The sequence below is a fragment of the Hyperolius riggenbachi genome, chromosome 6, assembly GCF_040937935.1.
Source record: "Hyperolius riggenbachi isolate aHypRig1 chromosome 6, aHypRig1.pri, whole genome shotgun sequence".
Classification (NCBI taxonomy): domain Eukaryota; kingdom Metazoa; phylum Chordata; class Amphibia; order Anura; family Hyperoliidae; genus Hyperolius; species Hyperolius riggenbachi.
The window spans coordinates 372,088,508-372,107,676 of NC_090651.1; the positions used below are offsets into that span (position 1 = coordinate 372,088,508).

A 19,169-nucleotide genomic window follows, 5' to 3' on the forward strand; every position below is an offset into this window, starting at 1 on the left:
GTGCCCTCCGTGCAGTTCCGCCGGGTCCCCATCCTGAAAGCGCCCCCCGTGCCTATCGCGACCCCACAGGCCGGGTCGGGCTCTCATGCCGCTCCTAATATGGCGTGGTTCGGAGGGGTTGGCCCTAGAGCTGCGCAGTTGCACTCGGGGCAATGCGGACTGCGCAGCCGCGGCCAGCTCCGGCGGCCATATTAGGAGCGGCATGAGAGCCCGACCCGGCCTGTGGGGTCGCGATCGGCACGGGGGGTGCTTTCAGGAAGGGGACACGGCGGAACTGCACGGAGGGTGCGGACGGCGTCCTGCGTGCATTTAAACATCTTCCAGGTACTTCACTTTTCTAAGGATTTTGGCCTCGTAAGTCCTGTAACCACTTCAGCCTACAGTGTTGTTCACCTTATGCATCTAAGCAACTTTCACCTCCCATTCATTCGCCAATAACTTTATCACTACTTAATTGATCTATATCTTGTTTTTTTCCGCCACTAATTAGGCTTTCTTTTGCTAAGAATTATTTTTTTTCTAAATACATTTTAACAGGAAGATTAAGAAAAATGGAAAAAAAATAATAATTTCTCAGTTTTTGGCCATTATAGTTTGAAATTAGTACATGCTACCATTATTAAAACTCATGTATTTTATTTGCCCATTGTCCCGGTTATTGCACCGTTTAAATTATGTCCCTATGACAATTTATGGCGCCGATATTTTATTTAGAAATAAAGGTGCATTTTTTCAATTTGCGTCCATCACTATTTACAATCTTATAATAAAAAAAATATATATATAATAATATACTCTCTTGACATGCATATTTAAAAAGTTCAGACCCTTAGGTACATATTACATATACGGTATACATATTTATGTATTTTTTTTTTTTTAGTTGCAAATTTTTTTTTTTAATTAAAACATTTATTTGGGTAATTTTTGGTGTGGGAGATAAACAGCTAGTTTTAAATGTAATATAATGTAATCCTACTAATATTATAAATGGAAAACTTTGGATGTTTGGATTCTTGTTACTCGATCACGCAATAATGGCTAAACGGATTTGAATGAAATTTGTCACACACATAGTACATTACCTGGAATAAAGTATAGGATACTTTTTATTACCATAACCAAAAAGGGGGCGGAGACTAATACAAATATCACTGGGAAATGTAAACTGCAGCCATTCTTACATTGTTAATGGTAGGGTTCTCAAACTTTGCACAGTTGGTCGTTGGGTGACTGGGATTAATATTCTGGAACGTGGGTGGAACCTATAAAAGCCAATCAAAATTCACTTATTTATTTTCAAGGGAAATATTTACATTGCTGCCATTCTTGCACTGTTAATGGCACAAGCCTCAAACCTGGTACAGTTGATCATTGGGTGACTGGGGTTCAATTTCAGAAAGGGGGTGCCATCAGATTTGTTTCATTCCAATGCAAATTGTTGATGCCAAACACCGCAAAGCTCACAAACTTGGTAATTGAGTAATTGAGTAATTGTGTGTTAGGGTTAGGAAAGTGGGCACAGCCAACACCAGCCAAATACATAAGCGGGCAATGCGGGGTCATAAGTGGGCGGAGACAAATACAAATTTTACTGGGAAAATGTAAACAGCACCCATTCTTACACTGTTAATTGTAGGGTTCTCCAACTTTGCACAATTAATTACTGGGTAACTGGGATTAAGATTCAGAAAAGTGGGTGGAGCCTACAAAAGCCAATCAAAAATTACCTATTGATTTTTCAGGGGAATATTTTATTACTGGCATTCTTGCACTGTTAATGGCACAAGCCTCAAACCTGCTACAGTTGATCATTGGGTGACTGGGGTTTTAAAGGGAACCTTAACTGAGAGTGATATGGATGTTTACTGTAAACAATACTAGTTGCCTGGCAGTCCAGCTGATCTCTGTGACTGCAATAGTGGCTGAATCACACCCTGAAACAAGCATGCAGCTAATCCAGTCTGACTTCAGTCAGAGCACCTGATCTGCATGCTTGTTCAGGGGCTGTGGCTAAAAGTATTAGAGACACAGGATCAGCAGGCGATTCAGGCAACTGGTATTATTTTAAAAGGAAAAATCCATATCCTTCTCAGTTTAGGTTCCCTTTAAGTTGATGAAAGGGGGTGGAGCAACAAACAGCCAATCTGATTTTTACATTTTAATGCAGGTTATTGATGCCAAAGACCGCAAAGCTCACAAACTTGGTAATTGAGTAATTGATTAATTGTGTGTTAGGGTTAGGAAAAGTGGGCGCAGCCAACACCAGCCAAATACATAATCAGTGGGCGGAGACAAATACAAATTTCACTGAGAAAACGTAAACTGAAGCAATTCGTAATGGTAGGGTTCTCAAACTTTGCACAACTGGTCACTGGGTGTCTGGGATTAATATTCAGAAAAGTGGGTGGAGCCTACAAAAGCAAATCGAAAAATTCACCTATTGATTTTCAAAGGGAATATGTAATGGCTGCCATTCTTGCGCGGTTAATGGCACAAGCCTCAAACCTGGTACAGTTGGTCATTGGTTGACTGGGGTTCAAATTCAAAAAAGGGGTGGAGCCACAAACAGCCAATCCGATTTGTTTAATCTCAATGCAAATTACTGATGTCAAAGACCGCAAAGCTCACAAACTTGGTTATTGAGTAATCGTGTGTTAGGGTTAGAAAAAGTGGGCGGAGCCAACACCAGCCAAATACATACCTAAACAATGTCAGGACATCAGTGGGCGGAGAAAAATACAAATTTCATTGAGAAAATGTAAACTGCAGCCATTCTTACACTGTTAATGGCAGGGTTCTCAAACTTTGCACAGTTGGTCACTGGGTGAATTGGATTAATATTCAAAAAAGTGGGTGGAACCTACAAAAGCCAATCAAAATCCAGCTATTGATTTTAAGGGGAATATGTAATTGCTGCTGTTAATGGCACAAGCCTCTTGCACTGTTAATCACCTGTACCTGGTACAGTTGGCCATTGGGTGATTGGGGTTCAAATTCAGAAAAGGGGTGGAGCCACATCCAATCAGATTAGTGTTAATTTTAGAAATTTCGTGTTTCCTTAATTACGGATGCGAATTTTGCCACTGCGACACAAATTCGTAATTTCTTAATTGCCATACAAACCGTAATTTGGAATTCCGTAAGCGTAGGTAGAAAAAAACAAAGTCTTGTAAAAGTAATACCTTTTAATGGCTAACTGATAAAATTAAATTGTGCAAGCTTTCTGGAATCTAGCCCCCTTCTTCAGGCATATTTCCAGATGTTAGCTGTATTAAAACACTGATGCAGGCAAATAGTAAATTTACCTGATGCAGGTAATTCCGTAAGCAAAATTTCGGTTTTGTAATTTCGTGTTTCATCCCAAATTCATGTTTAACGCGAAATTTAGTAATTTCCTGTTTTCTATAGAAACAAAGTTATTTTAGTTACAAAAATGAACGTAATTTCGTCTCTAATAGTAATTCTGCACATTTAGGTAATGACTAAACTCAGGAAAGTCACTCATTGATTGCAATTACTGATTGCAATTACTGATAATGCAAAGGCCCCTGCACATGCTGCTGCTTTAAATTTATCAGGAGGCTCTATCTGCAGCCACTTCTAAGACAGGTGCTCTTTGCCATGGTGCACTTAGCTGTCATGTTGAGACACTTGGTTTTGGGCCTTGCAAAGGTCCATGCACTTGCTGTCATTTTAAAAGTATCAGGATGCTTTACCTGCAGCCACTTCTAAAACAGGTGCTCTTTGTCAAGGTGCACTTAGCGGTCATGCATGCTTGGTTTTGGGCCTTGCAATATTTGATAATGCAAAGGTACCTGCAAGTGCTGCTGCTTTAAATGTATCAAGAGCCTCTGAACTGGAACACAATTATGAGAAAGGTCGAATTTGAGTGTTAAACATGAAATTCTGATTTTTTTTGTGTTTCGTAAACGATCGTAATTACGAAAAAGATCGTAATTATGCAATTCCCCATAAACACAAAATTTTGCGTAATTTCGTGAAATTCCCGAAATTTCGATTATGGCCATAATCGTAATTTCGTGAATTAAGTAAAATTTTGCGAAATTTCCTGTAATCATAATTGGGTCATTACTCTCATTACTAAATCAGATTTGTTTAATCTCAATGCAAATTATTGATGCCAAAGACCGCAAAGCTCACAAACTTGATCATTAAGTAATTGAGTCATTCATTGATCTCTCGGCTAATGGCAGGCGGCTGGGGCGCGCTCGGGAAGGCACGTGGGAGTGCGCACGGCGCCGCTGCAGCACCACAGTCTATTTGGGCGAGTATATCAGTCCAGATAGGCTGAAGAGGCTATCAAATACTTTTTCGCCATCTATAGCCTCTCCTATAGCTTCTCTTTCCTGGGCGGTAGGGATGCTCATGCGGATTCCATTTCAAATTGGAACTCTGAAAATGGAAATTGGATTTCGGCAGGAATACCACATTACTTCTACTCGGTAATTTTAGCCCAATCACAGAACTCGGAAGCATTGGACCAATCAGAGAATGCAGAGCCCACTCGGAAGTATTTGGCCAATCAGAGAATGCAGAGTCCACTCGGAAGTATTTGGCCAATCAGAGAATGCAGAGTCCACTCGGAAGTATTTGGCCAAACAGAGAATGCAGAATCAACTTGGAAGTAGAGTTGGGCCGAACCTCCGATTTTAGGTTCGCGAACCGGGTTCGCGAACTTTCGCGGAAGGTTCGGTTCGCGTTAAAATTCGCGAACCGCAATAGACTTCAATGGGGATGCGAACTTTGAAAAAAAAAAAAAATTATGCTGGCCACAAAAGTGATGGAAAAGATGTTTCAAGGGGTCTAACACCTGGAGGGGGGCATGGCGGAGTGGGATAGATGCCAAAAGTCCCCGGGAAAAATCTGGATTTGACGCAAAGCAGCGTTTTAAGGGCAGAAATCACATTGAATGCTAAATGACAGGCCTAAAGTGCTTTAAAACATCTTGCATGTGTATACATCAATCAGGTAGTGTAATTAAGGTACTGCTTCACACTGACACACCAAACTGTTCACTGAACAGAACAGGTATGCAGTGGCGGGTTCACTGAACAGGTATGCAGTGGCAGGATCAATGAACAGGTATGCAGTGGCAGGATCACTGAACAGGTACGCAGTGGCAGGATCACTGAACAGGTATGCAGTGGCAGGATCAATGAACAGGTATGCACTGGCAGGATCACTGAACAGGTATGCAGTGGCAGGATCAATGAACAGGTATGCACTGGCAGGATCACTGAACAGGTATGCAGTGGCAGGATCACTGAACAGGTATGCAGTGGCAGGATCAATGAACAGGTATGCAGTGGCAGGATCAATGAACAGGTATGCACTGGCAGGATCACTGAACAGGTATGCAGTGGCAGGATCACAGTACAGGTATGCAGTGGGCTGAGGGCTCACTGAACAGAACAGGTATGCAGCCAGGAAGAAGTTAAGCCTAACTAATCTTTCCCTATGAGAGACTGCAGCAGCTCGCCCTACTCTCACTAATGCAGGCACACGAGTGGCCATAACGGCCGCCGCTGCCTGCCTTATATAAGGGGGGGTGGGGCTCCAGGGGCTAGTGTAGCCTAATTGGCTACACTGGGCCTGCTGACTGTGATGTAGAGGGTCAAAGTTGACCCTCAGGTGCATTATGGGGCGAACCGATTTTTTGCGAACTTTTGCCGCAAAACGTTCGCGTGCGACACCCGCACGCGAACCACCTAAGTTCGCGCGAACCACGTTCGCCGGCGAACCGTTCGGCCCAACTCTACTTGGAAGTATTTGGCCAATCAGAGAATGCAGAGTCCACTCGGAAGTATTTGGACAATCAGAGAAAGCAGAGTCAACTCGCAAGTATTTGGCCAATCAGAGGATGCAGAATCAACTCGGAAGTATTTGGCCAATCAGAGAATGCAGAGTCAACCCGGAAGTATTCAAATTTTAGCCCAATCACAGAACTCGAAAGCATTGGACCAATCAGAGAATGCAGAGTCCACTCAGAAGTATTTGGCCAATCAGAGAATGCAGAATCAACTTGGAAGTATTTGGCCAATCAGAGAATGCAGAATCAACTTGGAAGTATTTGGCCAATCAGAGAATGCAGAGTCAACCCGGAAGTATTCGGCCAATCAGAGAATGCAGAATATTTCTGCGGAAATCGGATTACTCGATAACACAGCCTTACCTCCCAGGCCCATTGTCTGGCCGTCACCCTGAACTCTGCCCTTTCCTTTATGCCGTACAAATCAAGGTTAGGAGCAGCAATGAAAAAAGAGGTGTTCCAAGACCCCTGCTCCAGTACCTCTTGGGGCACACTGTAGTCCAAAAACTGCAAATGGGCCGGCATCACCAAAATTATAGCTCTTTATTGGTACATCAGTTGCATTGACAGACGTTGTTTTGGGCTGTATAGCCCTTTCTCAAACTGCTGAAGACCATTAAAAACACCAAATCCTGACCACCTTATATACATCCACATAGTGGGCGGAGGCACTAGCGGACCTGATGGGGAACAGGTGTTTAATATGCATGAAATGGCGGACACTTACCAATTCAAAAAAGCCCACAGTATATGACCAGCAATGTCAGTGGTGAACGCGGATGCAGGTCACGTGCATAGATTACATCCGCACGATACACCAATCAAATGGCACACCACGTGTATGCCGACGCCCACCGCACGTCTCAAGCGAATCAGAGGCAATGCACGCATGTGTTGACGCCCACCCCGCGGTTATACAAATCAAACGGCGCTCGGCGCCACAAACACGCCCCAGAATGTCACATGAGGCTGTGATCCAATAGGCGCTGTCTCCGCTCGGCGGAGACCCGTCTTCCGGCTACATGCCATACGGAAAGCTGCCATTATGCGACACCAGCATCACGTGGCTGTGGGATCCAATCCGCACTCAAAAAGCGGGCGGTGGATGCAAATTACCACAAGCCAATCAGTGCGTCAGTGTCAATGGTAAGCCTCACTACGCCCCGGTTGCTAAGTAAACAAAGCAAAACATGGGGCTCTGATCATGGGCAATGCAAAATCTGTCATGTAAAGTAACCTCATCACCAGGTCCTGCAATTTCCACCTCCGTAATGTCTCTAAGATCCGCCTCTTCATGAACCAGGACACTACCAAGCTGCTCATTCATGCCCTCATCATCTCCTGCCTTGATTACTGCAACTCCCTCCTGTCTGGCCTCCCCTTGAAATGCATTGCCCCCCTTCAATCAATTATGAATGTGGCTGTGAGACTCATCCATTCTTCTCACTGCTCTACTACAATCCCCCTCCCCTCCTCCCCATTAATCCCTGCATTGGTTCCCTATCGGATTGAGGATAAGTTTCAAGATTCTATGCCTGGTCTATAAATATGTACACAAAACCTGCCCTACTTACAGAGCTTGTACACAGGTATACACCACGTCGTCCAATCCGGTCCTCCAATGACCTTTGCCTAACTGCCCCACGCATTTCCCACTCCCATGAGTGCCTGCAGGATTTCTCAAGAGTCACCCTCACCCTCTGGGACTCCCTTCCACTGCCCATCATACTTATTCACTGCTTGTACACATTTAAGCAAGACCTCAAAACCCACCTTTTTAGGATGGCCTACCCACCTCCTACCACACAGTAACTCTCTGCTGAATATTTATTTCACAGCCCCACCTAGTGTGTCCACTAAACCCCCCCCCCACCCCCGATCATGATGATCGTGTGCCCCTTTTCTGATAGCCTTCACATGATCATGTATCTTGTACCCTGTTTGTCTTGTATAACTTTGTCTTATGTTGTATAACCTTGCTACATCTGTTATCCTTTGTATCATTTAACCACTTGCCGACCGCGCACTCATAACGCGCATCGGCAAAGTGGTAGCTGCAGGACCAGCGACGCACATCTGTGTCGCCGGCTGCAGGCTAATTAATCAGGAAACAGCCGCTCGCGGCTCGCAGGCTAAATGTAAACACAAGCGGAAATAATCCGCTTTGTTTACATTTGTACAACGCTGCTAACAGTAGCAGCGTTGTACCAGATCAGCGATCCCCGGCCAATCAGCGGCCAGGGATCGCTGTCACATGACAGGCAGGAGCCTGTTAGAGGCTGCACAGGACAGATCCGTTCCTGTGCAGCCTCCGATCTCTGGGGCAGGGAGGGAGGAGAGGGAGAGGGGGAATCCTGCCGTGGAGGGGGCTTTGAGGTGCCCCCCCCCCCCGCCAGCCACACGCAGGCAGGAGCGATCAGACCCCCCCAGCAAATCATCCCCCTAGTGGGGAAAAAAGGGGGGCGATCTGGTCGCTCTGCCTGTTATTTGATCTGTGCTGGGGGCTGTAGAGCCCACCCAGCACAGATCTTCTAAATCAATGCTGGTCCTTAAGGGGGGGTAAAGGCTGAGTCCTGAAGTAGTTAAAGAACAAGCGACATCCATACTAACCTAGAAATAAAAAACACATATATAAGTAGATAAATACTACTTCTACTTACATAACAGGTGTATTGGGCTATCCACGTAATGATTCCTGTGAATTTTATAAAGGAAAAGCAGAAAATCCTATTCTAGGCAGTTTCCATCTTGCCAAGCTAATGCTGACATCATATCCTCCCTGACTCTTGTTTTCCCCCCTCCCTTCTCTTGCTCATTGGGTATTCATTAGCTGCCTCCTCCCAGAGTTTTCAGACACTCCCACTGAGGTGTATACTAGCAACTACACTGTCTTATCCTCCAATCGCTGAGTCACCTCAGCCTTGCTTGTAAACACAAGTGAGCAGAGGTGTTTCAGATAAGAAAGCTAGGCAGGGAAATAAATGGAAGAGGAGGAATATATTATAGATAAAAAGAACTCCCAGCATTCAACTTTTTGGCACTGTTTGGCACTAGGACCCGTGCTCATAAAGTATGTGATAACTACAAACCATAACAGCAGAAAAAGTTTTGCAAGTTTTGAATGCAGGATTAGCATTTTTATCACTTAATACACTCAGACCAGTTGCTGTTGAAATTTGATTTTTATGGTGACGATACCGCTTTAATGTATTTATTGTCCAGTGTTGCCTAATATGTTGCGCCTTATAAATACAATAAATAATAATTTCTGCTGTTGTGAAATCTTCCTACTTTCTGTCATGTTAAGACTAGTTCAGGTTGTGCAGTCATGGGACATAATGAACAATAGACCCACATTCTTTTTTTCATTTTAGGAGTAAGACAAGAAGTCACAATACCCTCTATCTGTATGATGGACTTGCAAATAAAGACCTGTCCTATGTTCAGTAAAAACAGAATGCTGCTGTTAACAAACCAACTCTGTCATTTTCATCTAACACTGACTCTTTGTTCACTTCATGTACCTATAAAATGGAAAGTCACGCGCAAGCCTGGCCTACTAACATTTAAATCTTTACACAATGTAGGCCTTGTCTGTTTGATGGGATATGTTGCAATTGGCCTTCACGTCCCACAGCCACTGATCAACAACACCCAATAATTCACTTCTAGAGTCCATCCCAGACTGTCCAACACCTTCCACAGTAACTGATCAATGGCACATAATGATCTGGTCACTCCTAGAGTCCATCTCAGACTGTCCATCACTGGTACCCAATAATCTGGTCACTCCTAGAGACTATCTTAGCCTTCCCAACATCTCCCATAGTGGGGGGGGGGCGAACTTATGCCCAGGCCGGCCATACATATAGGTATTCAGTAGGTTTATTTTCGCCATAAGCGCAGCTGTGGATGAGCTGGGCTTGAGCAAGTAAGGTCCACTCATGCCCAGTAAAACAAATCACTCGCGCATGGAGGAAAAAAGCCATGAGCAAGCAGCTTCATTCTACCAGGCAGGTGCCGATATAACTTGCACATTCAAAGTCTTCATCCACTGCTGGGAGCATGGCCACTTGGCCAGAGTATTAACCCCCTTGGCGGTATGAAAAATACCGCAGGGGGCAGCGCAGCAGTTTTTTTTTTATTTATTTTTTTTAAATCATGTAGCGAGCCGAGGGCTCGCTACATGATAGCCGCTGCTCAGCGGCATCCCCCCAGCCCCGCCGATCGCCTCCGGCGATAGGCGATCAGGAAATCCCGTTCAAAGAACGGGATTTCCTGGAGGGCTTCCCCCGTCGCCATGGCGACGGGGCGGGATGACGTCACCGACGTCAGCGACGTCGGGACGTCATTGGGAGACCCGATCCACCTCTTGGCGCTGCCTGGCACTGATTGGCCAGGCAGCGCAGGGGTCTGGGGGGGGGGGGGGGCGCGCCGCACCGGATAGCGGCGATCGGGCGCGCGGCGGCGGCGATCGGGGTGCTGGCCCAGCAGGGCCTGAGCGGCACCCTCCGGCGGCTTACCCCGTGTCACACACAGGGTTACCGCTAAGGAGGTTAAGAGGGACCCTGTGCTGGAGAAGTGGTCTCTGTGAGGATTCAGGAATCATATGGATGATAGAGGCTTCTAACTACCTACATAAGTATCTAACTTTCCCCCACTTTTCACTTCAGGTGTGCTTGAACAGAGAAAGTCGGAATTGCCAAATCCCATATCCACCAGAATTCAGAATTCGGCCTAGTAATTCAACATTGTGTGGAATTTTCCAGAATGTTTGAAATTCCGACATTATACATTGCTTGTAAGAGATAGTATTAAAAACGTAAAAAACATATTTTCAAAATACTGTGTAGTTAAGAAAATTGGTTTTAAAAAAGTTCAGTTAAGCTTAAGTTATATTTGGCAATAAGTTAAATTTGGTAATGTATATACCAAGTTCTGTTTTCCTAAAATTTATACAAACCTCAAGTCTACAGCAGTAAAATTTTGAACTTTTTAAAATTAAATTTTCTCAAAAACCAGAAGATTTGAATACTGAATTACGATGCAAAACTCGAACTTTGGATTTCCTTGCTGATCCCTATCTGAATGCAGTAACATCGTCCAGCATGGAGGAAGTCGGAGGACGTCTTTACCATTTCAAAGGAAGTAAGATTCTTTGGGGGCTGAATGTTATCAGTGTCATATGGCTGTAGATGCCTGCAAAACAGTTTTGTTTTTTTCCTGATGTCCCACATACAACCTTGAACATGTAATGTTAAATTTTGGTCAGTTCAGAGGAAACCGAAAGTTTCAAAAACTTTCAGCGCTATGTACAGTTACTTTTTAACCCAGGAAAATCTTCTCAAAAGTCAGGGGTCGTCTTATAGGGCCGGTGCTTATTGTTCCCGAGCCGTACTGGAGAATCTGCGGTTTCTGCATAAAGTGAGGGGAGCTCAAAAACGTCCACGGCCGCATCCCCACCGTATGCGGTGACCGTATGAAAGCAGCAAGGGGCGGTGCTGTACAAGTATGGTAGAAGAAAATCCACTCACCGGGATTCCTGGAAAGAAGTGACTCAACCCGGTCCCGATGATAAGGTGAGGGGGCACCTAACTGGGAAGGCCTTGTATAGAACAACCAGCCAATCGCTGGTAAGGTATATCGCTTGCCGTGATTGTTGTATACTGGGTACCACATACAGTACAGCACCAGTATCTGTACCTGTTTATACAGTATAGCACCCGTACATACAGTACAGTATATAAATGTCCAAGAGTGAAGAGGGGTAGTCTTATCGGGTGAGTATATCCCAAAATGTATATTTTAACTGGAAAAGTTGAGGGTCGTCTTGTACACCCAGTCATCTTATATGCTGGAAAATACAGTAATTGTATTTATAGTCCTAACCAGAACAGGATTATCCACCAGGCAACCTAGTCAGTTGCTTGGGGCCTAGTGGGTGTCAAGGGGCCCACCTGCCACCGTTTTTGACACCTCTCTCCACTTCAGCTTAACAAAAAGGACCACAAGGGGCCCTCAAATCTTCTACCTTCTCTAGGGCCCCATTACATCTTAATCCATCTCATTATTGTAAAAATGAAGCACTTTTTTATTACATTATTTTCACTGGAGTTCCTCTTTAAGGATGTAAGGTCCAGAGAAGCTAATTAGAGTTTGCTGCCTTGTTTGTTGCTAAAATGTATGATGACACTTGTTGATTTTTAAATAATGGAACATTTTTTCTGTATTTTGCGCTTTTTATCTTGTAGCATTGTAATTATGATAAATGGTGTAATTAGTGGATTTATTATGCAGGATGTGTGGCCTCAAGGTAATACAGTTTTTTTTTTTTTCAAAAACACCGCAATCTATGTTGGCGCTTTATAACAGTATTTGATTTGTAACAGAGCCATGCTTAGTTTCTGTTGATTTTTTTTTTATATTATGTTGCTATTAAGTGTCCCCATTTCCTGACTCTCATTTTAGTACCCCCATTTAAGTCTCCTCCCATTTATAGCATTCTCTATAGTGCCCCGTATGTTGTGCTCCCTTACAGAGGTCCCTGTGCTATGTGTCCCTTATGTCGGCCCTGTACTGTGACTTCTTATTTTCCCTAGTGGTCTTATGGTTCCCATCCCTCCTATAGTTGTCTGTAATGCTAACCCCCACCCTGAATTGTTTTCCTTGGTGGCCTAAAAGTCTCCCTCCCACTTAAAGTTTTCTCTAGTGATCTAATACTAACCCCCACCCCAAAAATAAAATTAACCCCTGACGTCCCACATTTCCCATTAGCTACCAATTTTTATTTTTTTTCTTTAAAAAAAATTAATTTACAAATAAAAAAAATACATAAATATTTACCTTACGGACTGAACTTTTTAAATATGTATGTAAAGAAGGTATATTACTGTTATAAATTACTAGTCCACCTAAGCCCGTTTGAAAACGGGGTCTAGGTAGTGATTTAACCGTTCCACCACCGCCAGTCAGTGCGCGCGTGCCCGCCACCCACGCGCCCCCCTTGCACCCGGACGCCCACGCGCACCCGCCGTGCGTGCCTGCCACACACCAGGCCGCCCGCGCGCACCTGCCTGCCCGCCGCGTGCCTGCACCCGGCCGTCCTGCTTGCTGCCCTCACCTCCCGTCCCAACGGCTTTCTGTACTGCACACATGCACAGTACAAAAAAGCTTCAGACGGACGGACAGGGAAAGAGGATGGCACAGGGACAGTTAGGTTTTATTGTATAGGATGGGCTTGTAATTAGGGATGGAAAAATGCACCTTTATTTCCAAATAAAATATTGGCGCCATACATTGTACTAGGCAAACATTTTAAGCATTGTAAGCTCGCAAGGGCAGGGACCTCCTCCTAGTGTTTCTCATACTGCTGTAATTTTAACATATGCACATGTACCAACCACACATCAACTATGTATGTATCTGTATTTATTCTATTCAATGTCATGACTGTACAGTGTCTTGTATTTCTTATGTATATTTGTTCCCCATTATTTGTTTGTACTATGTACAGCGCTACGGAAGATGTTGGCGCTATATAAATAAAAAATAATAATAATAATAACCGGGACAAAAGGGCAAATAAAATGTGTAGGTTTTAATAATGGTAGCATGTATAATGTTAAAACTATAATGGCCGAAAACTGAGAAATAATAAATTTGTTCCATTTTTTTCTTATTACCGTATATACCGGCGTACAAGGCGACCCGGCGTACAAGACGACCCCCCAACTTTTCTAGTTAAAATAAAACGTTTGGCATATACTTGCCGTATAAGACTACCCAGTTCACTGTGCGGATGCTGGGTGTCATGCAGAGCTTTAAATTACCTGATGCTGCAATGTGTCGTACTGAAAAGTGACATAGATCACGCTCTCTGTTTAAAAAAAAAAAAAACCCTTGTAATATCTTCTTGTGAGCAGCCGCTCGCGCGGATAGCAGAGCGGCTTCCAGTGTCGCCTGACTGGTGACGTATGCGCTCACGCATGAAGAGATTGCCGAGATGTATCGTGGAGCGCACACGTCACCAGTCAGGTGACCCCGGAAGCTGCGCTGCTAACCGCATGAGCGGCTGATCGAAATAAGGTAATACAGTTTTTTTTTTTCAAAAACACCGCAATCTATGTTTCTTTTCAGGGCACAGTGCAGCATCAGGTAATTTATAACTCTACATGGCACTCGGCACCCAGCAGCGCCTCACGCTGAAAAACTGACACCCGGCGTATAAGACGACCCCCGACTTTACAGAACATTTTTAGGGGTTAAAAAGTCGTCTTATACGCCGGTATATACGGTATATCCGATAAAACGCAGTTAAAATAAAATAATTCTTAGCTTAAAGTCCCCCCCAAAGAAAGCCTAATTGGTGACGAAAAAAAGATATAGATTGTTTTGTTGTGATAAGTAGTAATAAAGTTCTAGGCAAATGAATAGAAGGAGTGCTGAGAGGTGAAAATTGCTCTGGTTTTTTAAGGGGAAAAACCCTCTGAAGTGAACTGCTTAAAATACCTGTAATATTCTTTTACTGCCCAGCACAAACCATACACAAGTGCAGGAAACAGGAAGGTAGTGGGGGGAAAGATTTGTACCTTACTGCTGTGTTAGACTTTGTGTTATGACATTTCTTGTATATATCTATATATAGACATTATAGCACAGACAGTATACTGTACTGACTTCTCTTTATGATTTCTGAGATGACCTTCAGAAGACTAAGTAATGTATTTTTACGACAGCCAATCAGAAAACGTACATATTTAAATCATCAGCAAACTGGATTATTTTTAAATCTTTTACTGTTGTGAATGAGACTATTCACTAGCTGCATGAATCAAGGAAGCATGAAGTCCTTTATCTGGTTGTCTAGGCTTGACTCTCTTCTGGTGCTTTTGGCTGTGGTGGCATCTGGTGAGTAGTTTGTATAGCTCAGGGGTGCCCACACTTTTTCGGCTCGCAAGCTACTTTAAAATTTGCAGAGTCCAGGAGATTTACCAACATTTAGGTAGCTAGGTATAGGGATATTCAGTATAAGTAGCCAGGTATAGGTGCCTTCAGTATAGATAGCTAGGTGTAGGTGCCTTCAGTATAGAAAGTTAGGTGTAGGGGCCTTCAGTATAGGTAGCCAGGTATAGTATAGTTCGGTATAGGTGCCTTCAGTATAGATAGCTAGGTGTAGGGTCCTTGAGTATAGGTAGCCAGGTATAGTGTAGTTCAGTGTAGGTGCCTTCAGAATAGGTAGCCAGGTATAGTGTAGTTAGGTATAGGTGCCTTTAATATAGATAGTTAGGTGTAGGGGCCTTCAGTATAGGTAGCCAGGTATAGTATAGTTAGGTATAGGTGCCTTCAGTATCGATAGCTAGGTACAGGGGCCTTCAGTATAGGTAGCCAGGTATAATATAGTTAGGTATAGGTGCCTTCAGTATCGATAGCTAGGTATAGGGGGATTCAGTATAGGTAGCCAGGTATAGGGGCCTTCAGTATAGATAGCTAGGTGTAGGGGCCTTCAGTATAGGTAGCAAGTATAGCATAGTTAGGTGTAGGTGCCTTCAGTATTGATAGCTAGGTGTAGGGGTCTTCAGTATAGGTAGCCAGGTATAGTGTAGTTCAGTGTAGGTGCCTTCAGAATAGGTAGCCAGGTATAGTGTAGTTAGGTATAGGTGCCTTCAATATCGATAGCTAGGTGTAGGGGCCTTCAGTATAGGTAGTCAGCTATAGTATAGTTAGGTATAGGTGCCTTCAGTATCGATAGCTAGGTATAGGGGCCTTCAGTATAGGTAGCCAGGTATAGTGTAGTTAGGTGTAGGTGTCCAGGAGATCTACCAATATTTAGGTAGATAGGTAAAGGTGCCTTCAGTATAGGTAGATAGGTATAGGTGTCTTCAGTATAGATAGCTAGGTGTAGGGGCCTTCAGTATGGGTAGCCAGGTATGGTGTAGTTAGGTATAGGTGCCTTCAGTATAGATAGCTAGGTGTAGGGGTCTTCAGTATAGGTAGCCAGGTATGGTATAGTAAGGTGCAGGTGACTTCAGTATAGCATAGTTAGGTGTAGGTGCCTTCAGTATAGATAGCTAGGTATAGTAAAGTTAGGTATAGGTGCCTTTAGTATAGATAGCTAGGTGTAGGTGCCCTCAGTATAGGTAGCCAGCTATGGTATAGTAAGGTGCAGGTGCCTTCAGTATAGATAGCTAGGTGCAGGTCCCTGGGCCACTTACCTCTCTCCAGTTCCAGCGGTGGTGTCTGGGGCCCGTCCTAGTCTCCCCTCCTTCAGCCGCCCATCTGCACTCCAGCCAGTCGCGGCTGAAGGAGGGGAGACTAGGACGGGCGAAGGGGGCGGCGGGCAGCGTGCGTGGATGCATTGTGCACAGCGCCGACCCGTGCTATGACGTCGCAGCTTCCTCTTCTACCGCTGCACTGCCTCTCTCCTACCCTGCCTTCTAATTGGCCAGCGGCCGGCAGCAGAATCTGATGAGACGCGCAGCTGCCGGACACAAAATTTAATGTCACCACCAAATAGGCGGTCATGATCTACTGGAAGATCGCGATTGACCTATTGGGCACCCCTGGAATAGCTTGTTAGGCCACAACTTTGACCAGTGTTACAGGAAACAGGAACAGGAAGTGTGGTGGGCTCTGTTTTTAGTCATGGAGCATATCCAAAGATGTAACAACCAAATGGGACTAGGGCTCAAACATCAGCATGGAAACCAGGAATTATGGTGAAGAATAAGCCCTAGAGCCATTTGACTGTTATTATCTACTAGCTGACCCGCGGCATAGCATACGCCGCATAAGAGGGCAAGAAGGGGGTATGGGGCACATCGGCGGGGGTGGGGGTTGGACCCCCCCTTAACTGGGTCCCCCATGTGTGCTCTACCTCCAGCTTAGGCTCAGCAGGAACCCCTCCTCCTGCTTAAGCACAGTAGCAGCCGCCACTATTAGTAAGAGGCAGCGGACGGGGATGACTCACCTCTTCCGTGTTCCATCGTGTGTTCCACTGTCGTCACTTCCTGCAATGCCGCACACTGTATTGGTGTCATTTGCCTTTTTAAAACAGAAGGAAATCTGCAATAATTCAGCTATAAGTGAACATTTGTCGTTACCCACAATGCGCTGCTACTGAATATGCAAATTACCCCTTTTCCCCCTTGGTAAGCCAAGCAAGCATCCAGAGCCGCTGGTGTATAGCAAGCATATAGCTTTAAATTTTACACAGTCATATCAAACCCACATGTGACAGCCTGTTTCAGACTTTTGGTCCTCATCTGTACATGGCAAGGATTGATATGGCTGTATGAGATAGGGCTTGGACCAGTACAAGAGTAACCAAGCAGCTCAGGGTGACCCAAACCACTCGGAATGTATAGGTGGATAAAAGGGACCAAAAAGACCTTCTACTAAAAAAATCAAAGCTTGGTGTAATTTGCCTTCCTAAAACAGAAGAAATTCAGCCATAAGTGAACATTTGTGGTTACCCACAATGCACTGCTACTAAATATGCAAATAATTCCTTTTCACCCTTGGTAGGCCAAGCAAGCATCCAGAACCACTGGTGTATAGCAAGCCTATAGCTTTAAATTTTACACAGCCATATCAAACCCACATGTGACAGCCTGTTTCAGACTTTTGGTCCTCATCTGTACATGGCAAGGATTGATATGGCTGTATGAGATAGGGCTTGGACCAGTACAACAGAGTAACCAAGCAGCTCAGGGTGACCCAAACCACTCGGAATGTATAGGTGGATAAAAGGAACCAAAACGACCTTCTACTAATAAAAATCAAAGCTTGGTGTAATTTGCCTTCTTAAAACAGAAGCAAATCTGCAATAACTCAACTATAAGTGAACATGTGATTACCCCCAATGCACCACTACTAAATATGCAAATTATTCCTTTTCACCCTTAGTAAGTCAAGCAAGCCTATAGCTTTAAGTTTTACACAGTCATATCAAACCCACTTGTGACAGCCTATTTCAGACATTTGGTGCTCATCAGTACACAACAGGGATTGATAAGGCTGTATGAGATAGGGCTTGGACCAGTACAACAGAGTAACCAAGCAGCTCAGGGTGACCCAAACTACTAAGAATGTATAGGAGGATAAAAGGTACCAAAAAGCCCTCCTACTAAAAAAAGCAAAGCTTGGTGTAATTGTCCTTCTTAAAACAGAAGCAAATCTGCAATAATTCAGCTATAAGTGAACATTTATGGTTACCCACAATGCACTGCTACTGAATATGCAAATTATCCCTCTTTGCCCTTGGTTTGATATGACACTACTTCTTCTTCTTGCTTGGACCAGCCCCTTCTTCTTGCTTGGACCAGCCCTGGGGGCAGGGCGCTACTTCTTCTTGCTTGAAGGTTGAGGCACTTACTCTATTATATATATAGATAAGATAGATAAACTGTAGATAGAAGATAGATTTGAAATAAACCAGGTTGGAGTGAGCCTGAGATGTCTCCCAGTACATCACTGCTAAACATATGCAAATTAACCATTGTTGCCCTTAAAAGCTGAATCACCTCGAGAACCGCTGGAATGCAACAGTGCGTCAGCTTGTTAATTTATACAGAGCTATAATAGTCCAACATGCATACAGACTGTTTCAGATTTTTTTTTTTTTTTTTTTTTTTTTTCTTTTTTTTTACCTCAGATTAGTCTTAATCTCTCCATAGAGACATAAATGCCCCCTAAAAGAGGAATCAGTCCAATCATCATATGGCGTTTTATTTTTGTAATCTTTTTCTTAGGTCATAAAAAATCAATATTCTCCAGAAATTAATTTTCCCCACAGTCTTTCCAGTTTAGACACATAATAACCCATTATCCTCACGGTCATATCATCCTGACGATAATCTGACAAATTATAATGATACACCTGCATCCTTCTTACAAGCCACAATGGGAAACCATACCTCCTCGCTGTTATAGCAGTATCTTCTCCAAGCATCTCTCTCACTACCATCATTATGCGTAAAGCAACATTATCCGACATACTATTCCACAACTTATTCGTCTCTTCCACCACCTTCACAATCTCTTTAGCACAACTTCTAGTCTGTATCACACAGTCCCTCTCAAGTGGCTCATAATACTGCCTATCCAGCCGCACACTGGGTATACTATGTTCCAATAACACAGTCTGATCACCTCCTTCTCTCCCAGATACAGCAACACATCGCCTGGGCTGCGGATCAGGGCTATCCGGCTGCCCAGCATCTTCCACCTGAACTTCCATCTCATCATCCGAATCTTCCAGTACAACATACGGATTAGGCGACAGGGGCACCTCTGGAGCACTCCCTACCCCCAACTTCAGCTTCTTACCCCCTCCTAC

At 44.1% G+C, this 19,169-nt stretch overlaps 1 protein-coding gene across 1 annotated transcript in view; it reads left to right on the forward strand.

Moving 5' to 3' along the window:
* The window catches only part of LOC137523065 (uncharacterized), an 86,542-nt gene that overhangs the window by 1,265 nt on the left and 66,108 nt on the right, over positions 1–19,169 (forward strand). The window contains exon 2 of the mRNA XM_068243261.1: positions 10,856–10,981. Coding sequence (XP_068099362.1) covers positions 10,942–10,981 — 40 coding nt within the window. The 5' untranslated portion in view covers positions 10,856–10,941. The remainder of the gene's footprint in view (positions 1–10,855; positions 10,982–19,169) is intronic.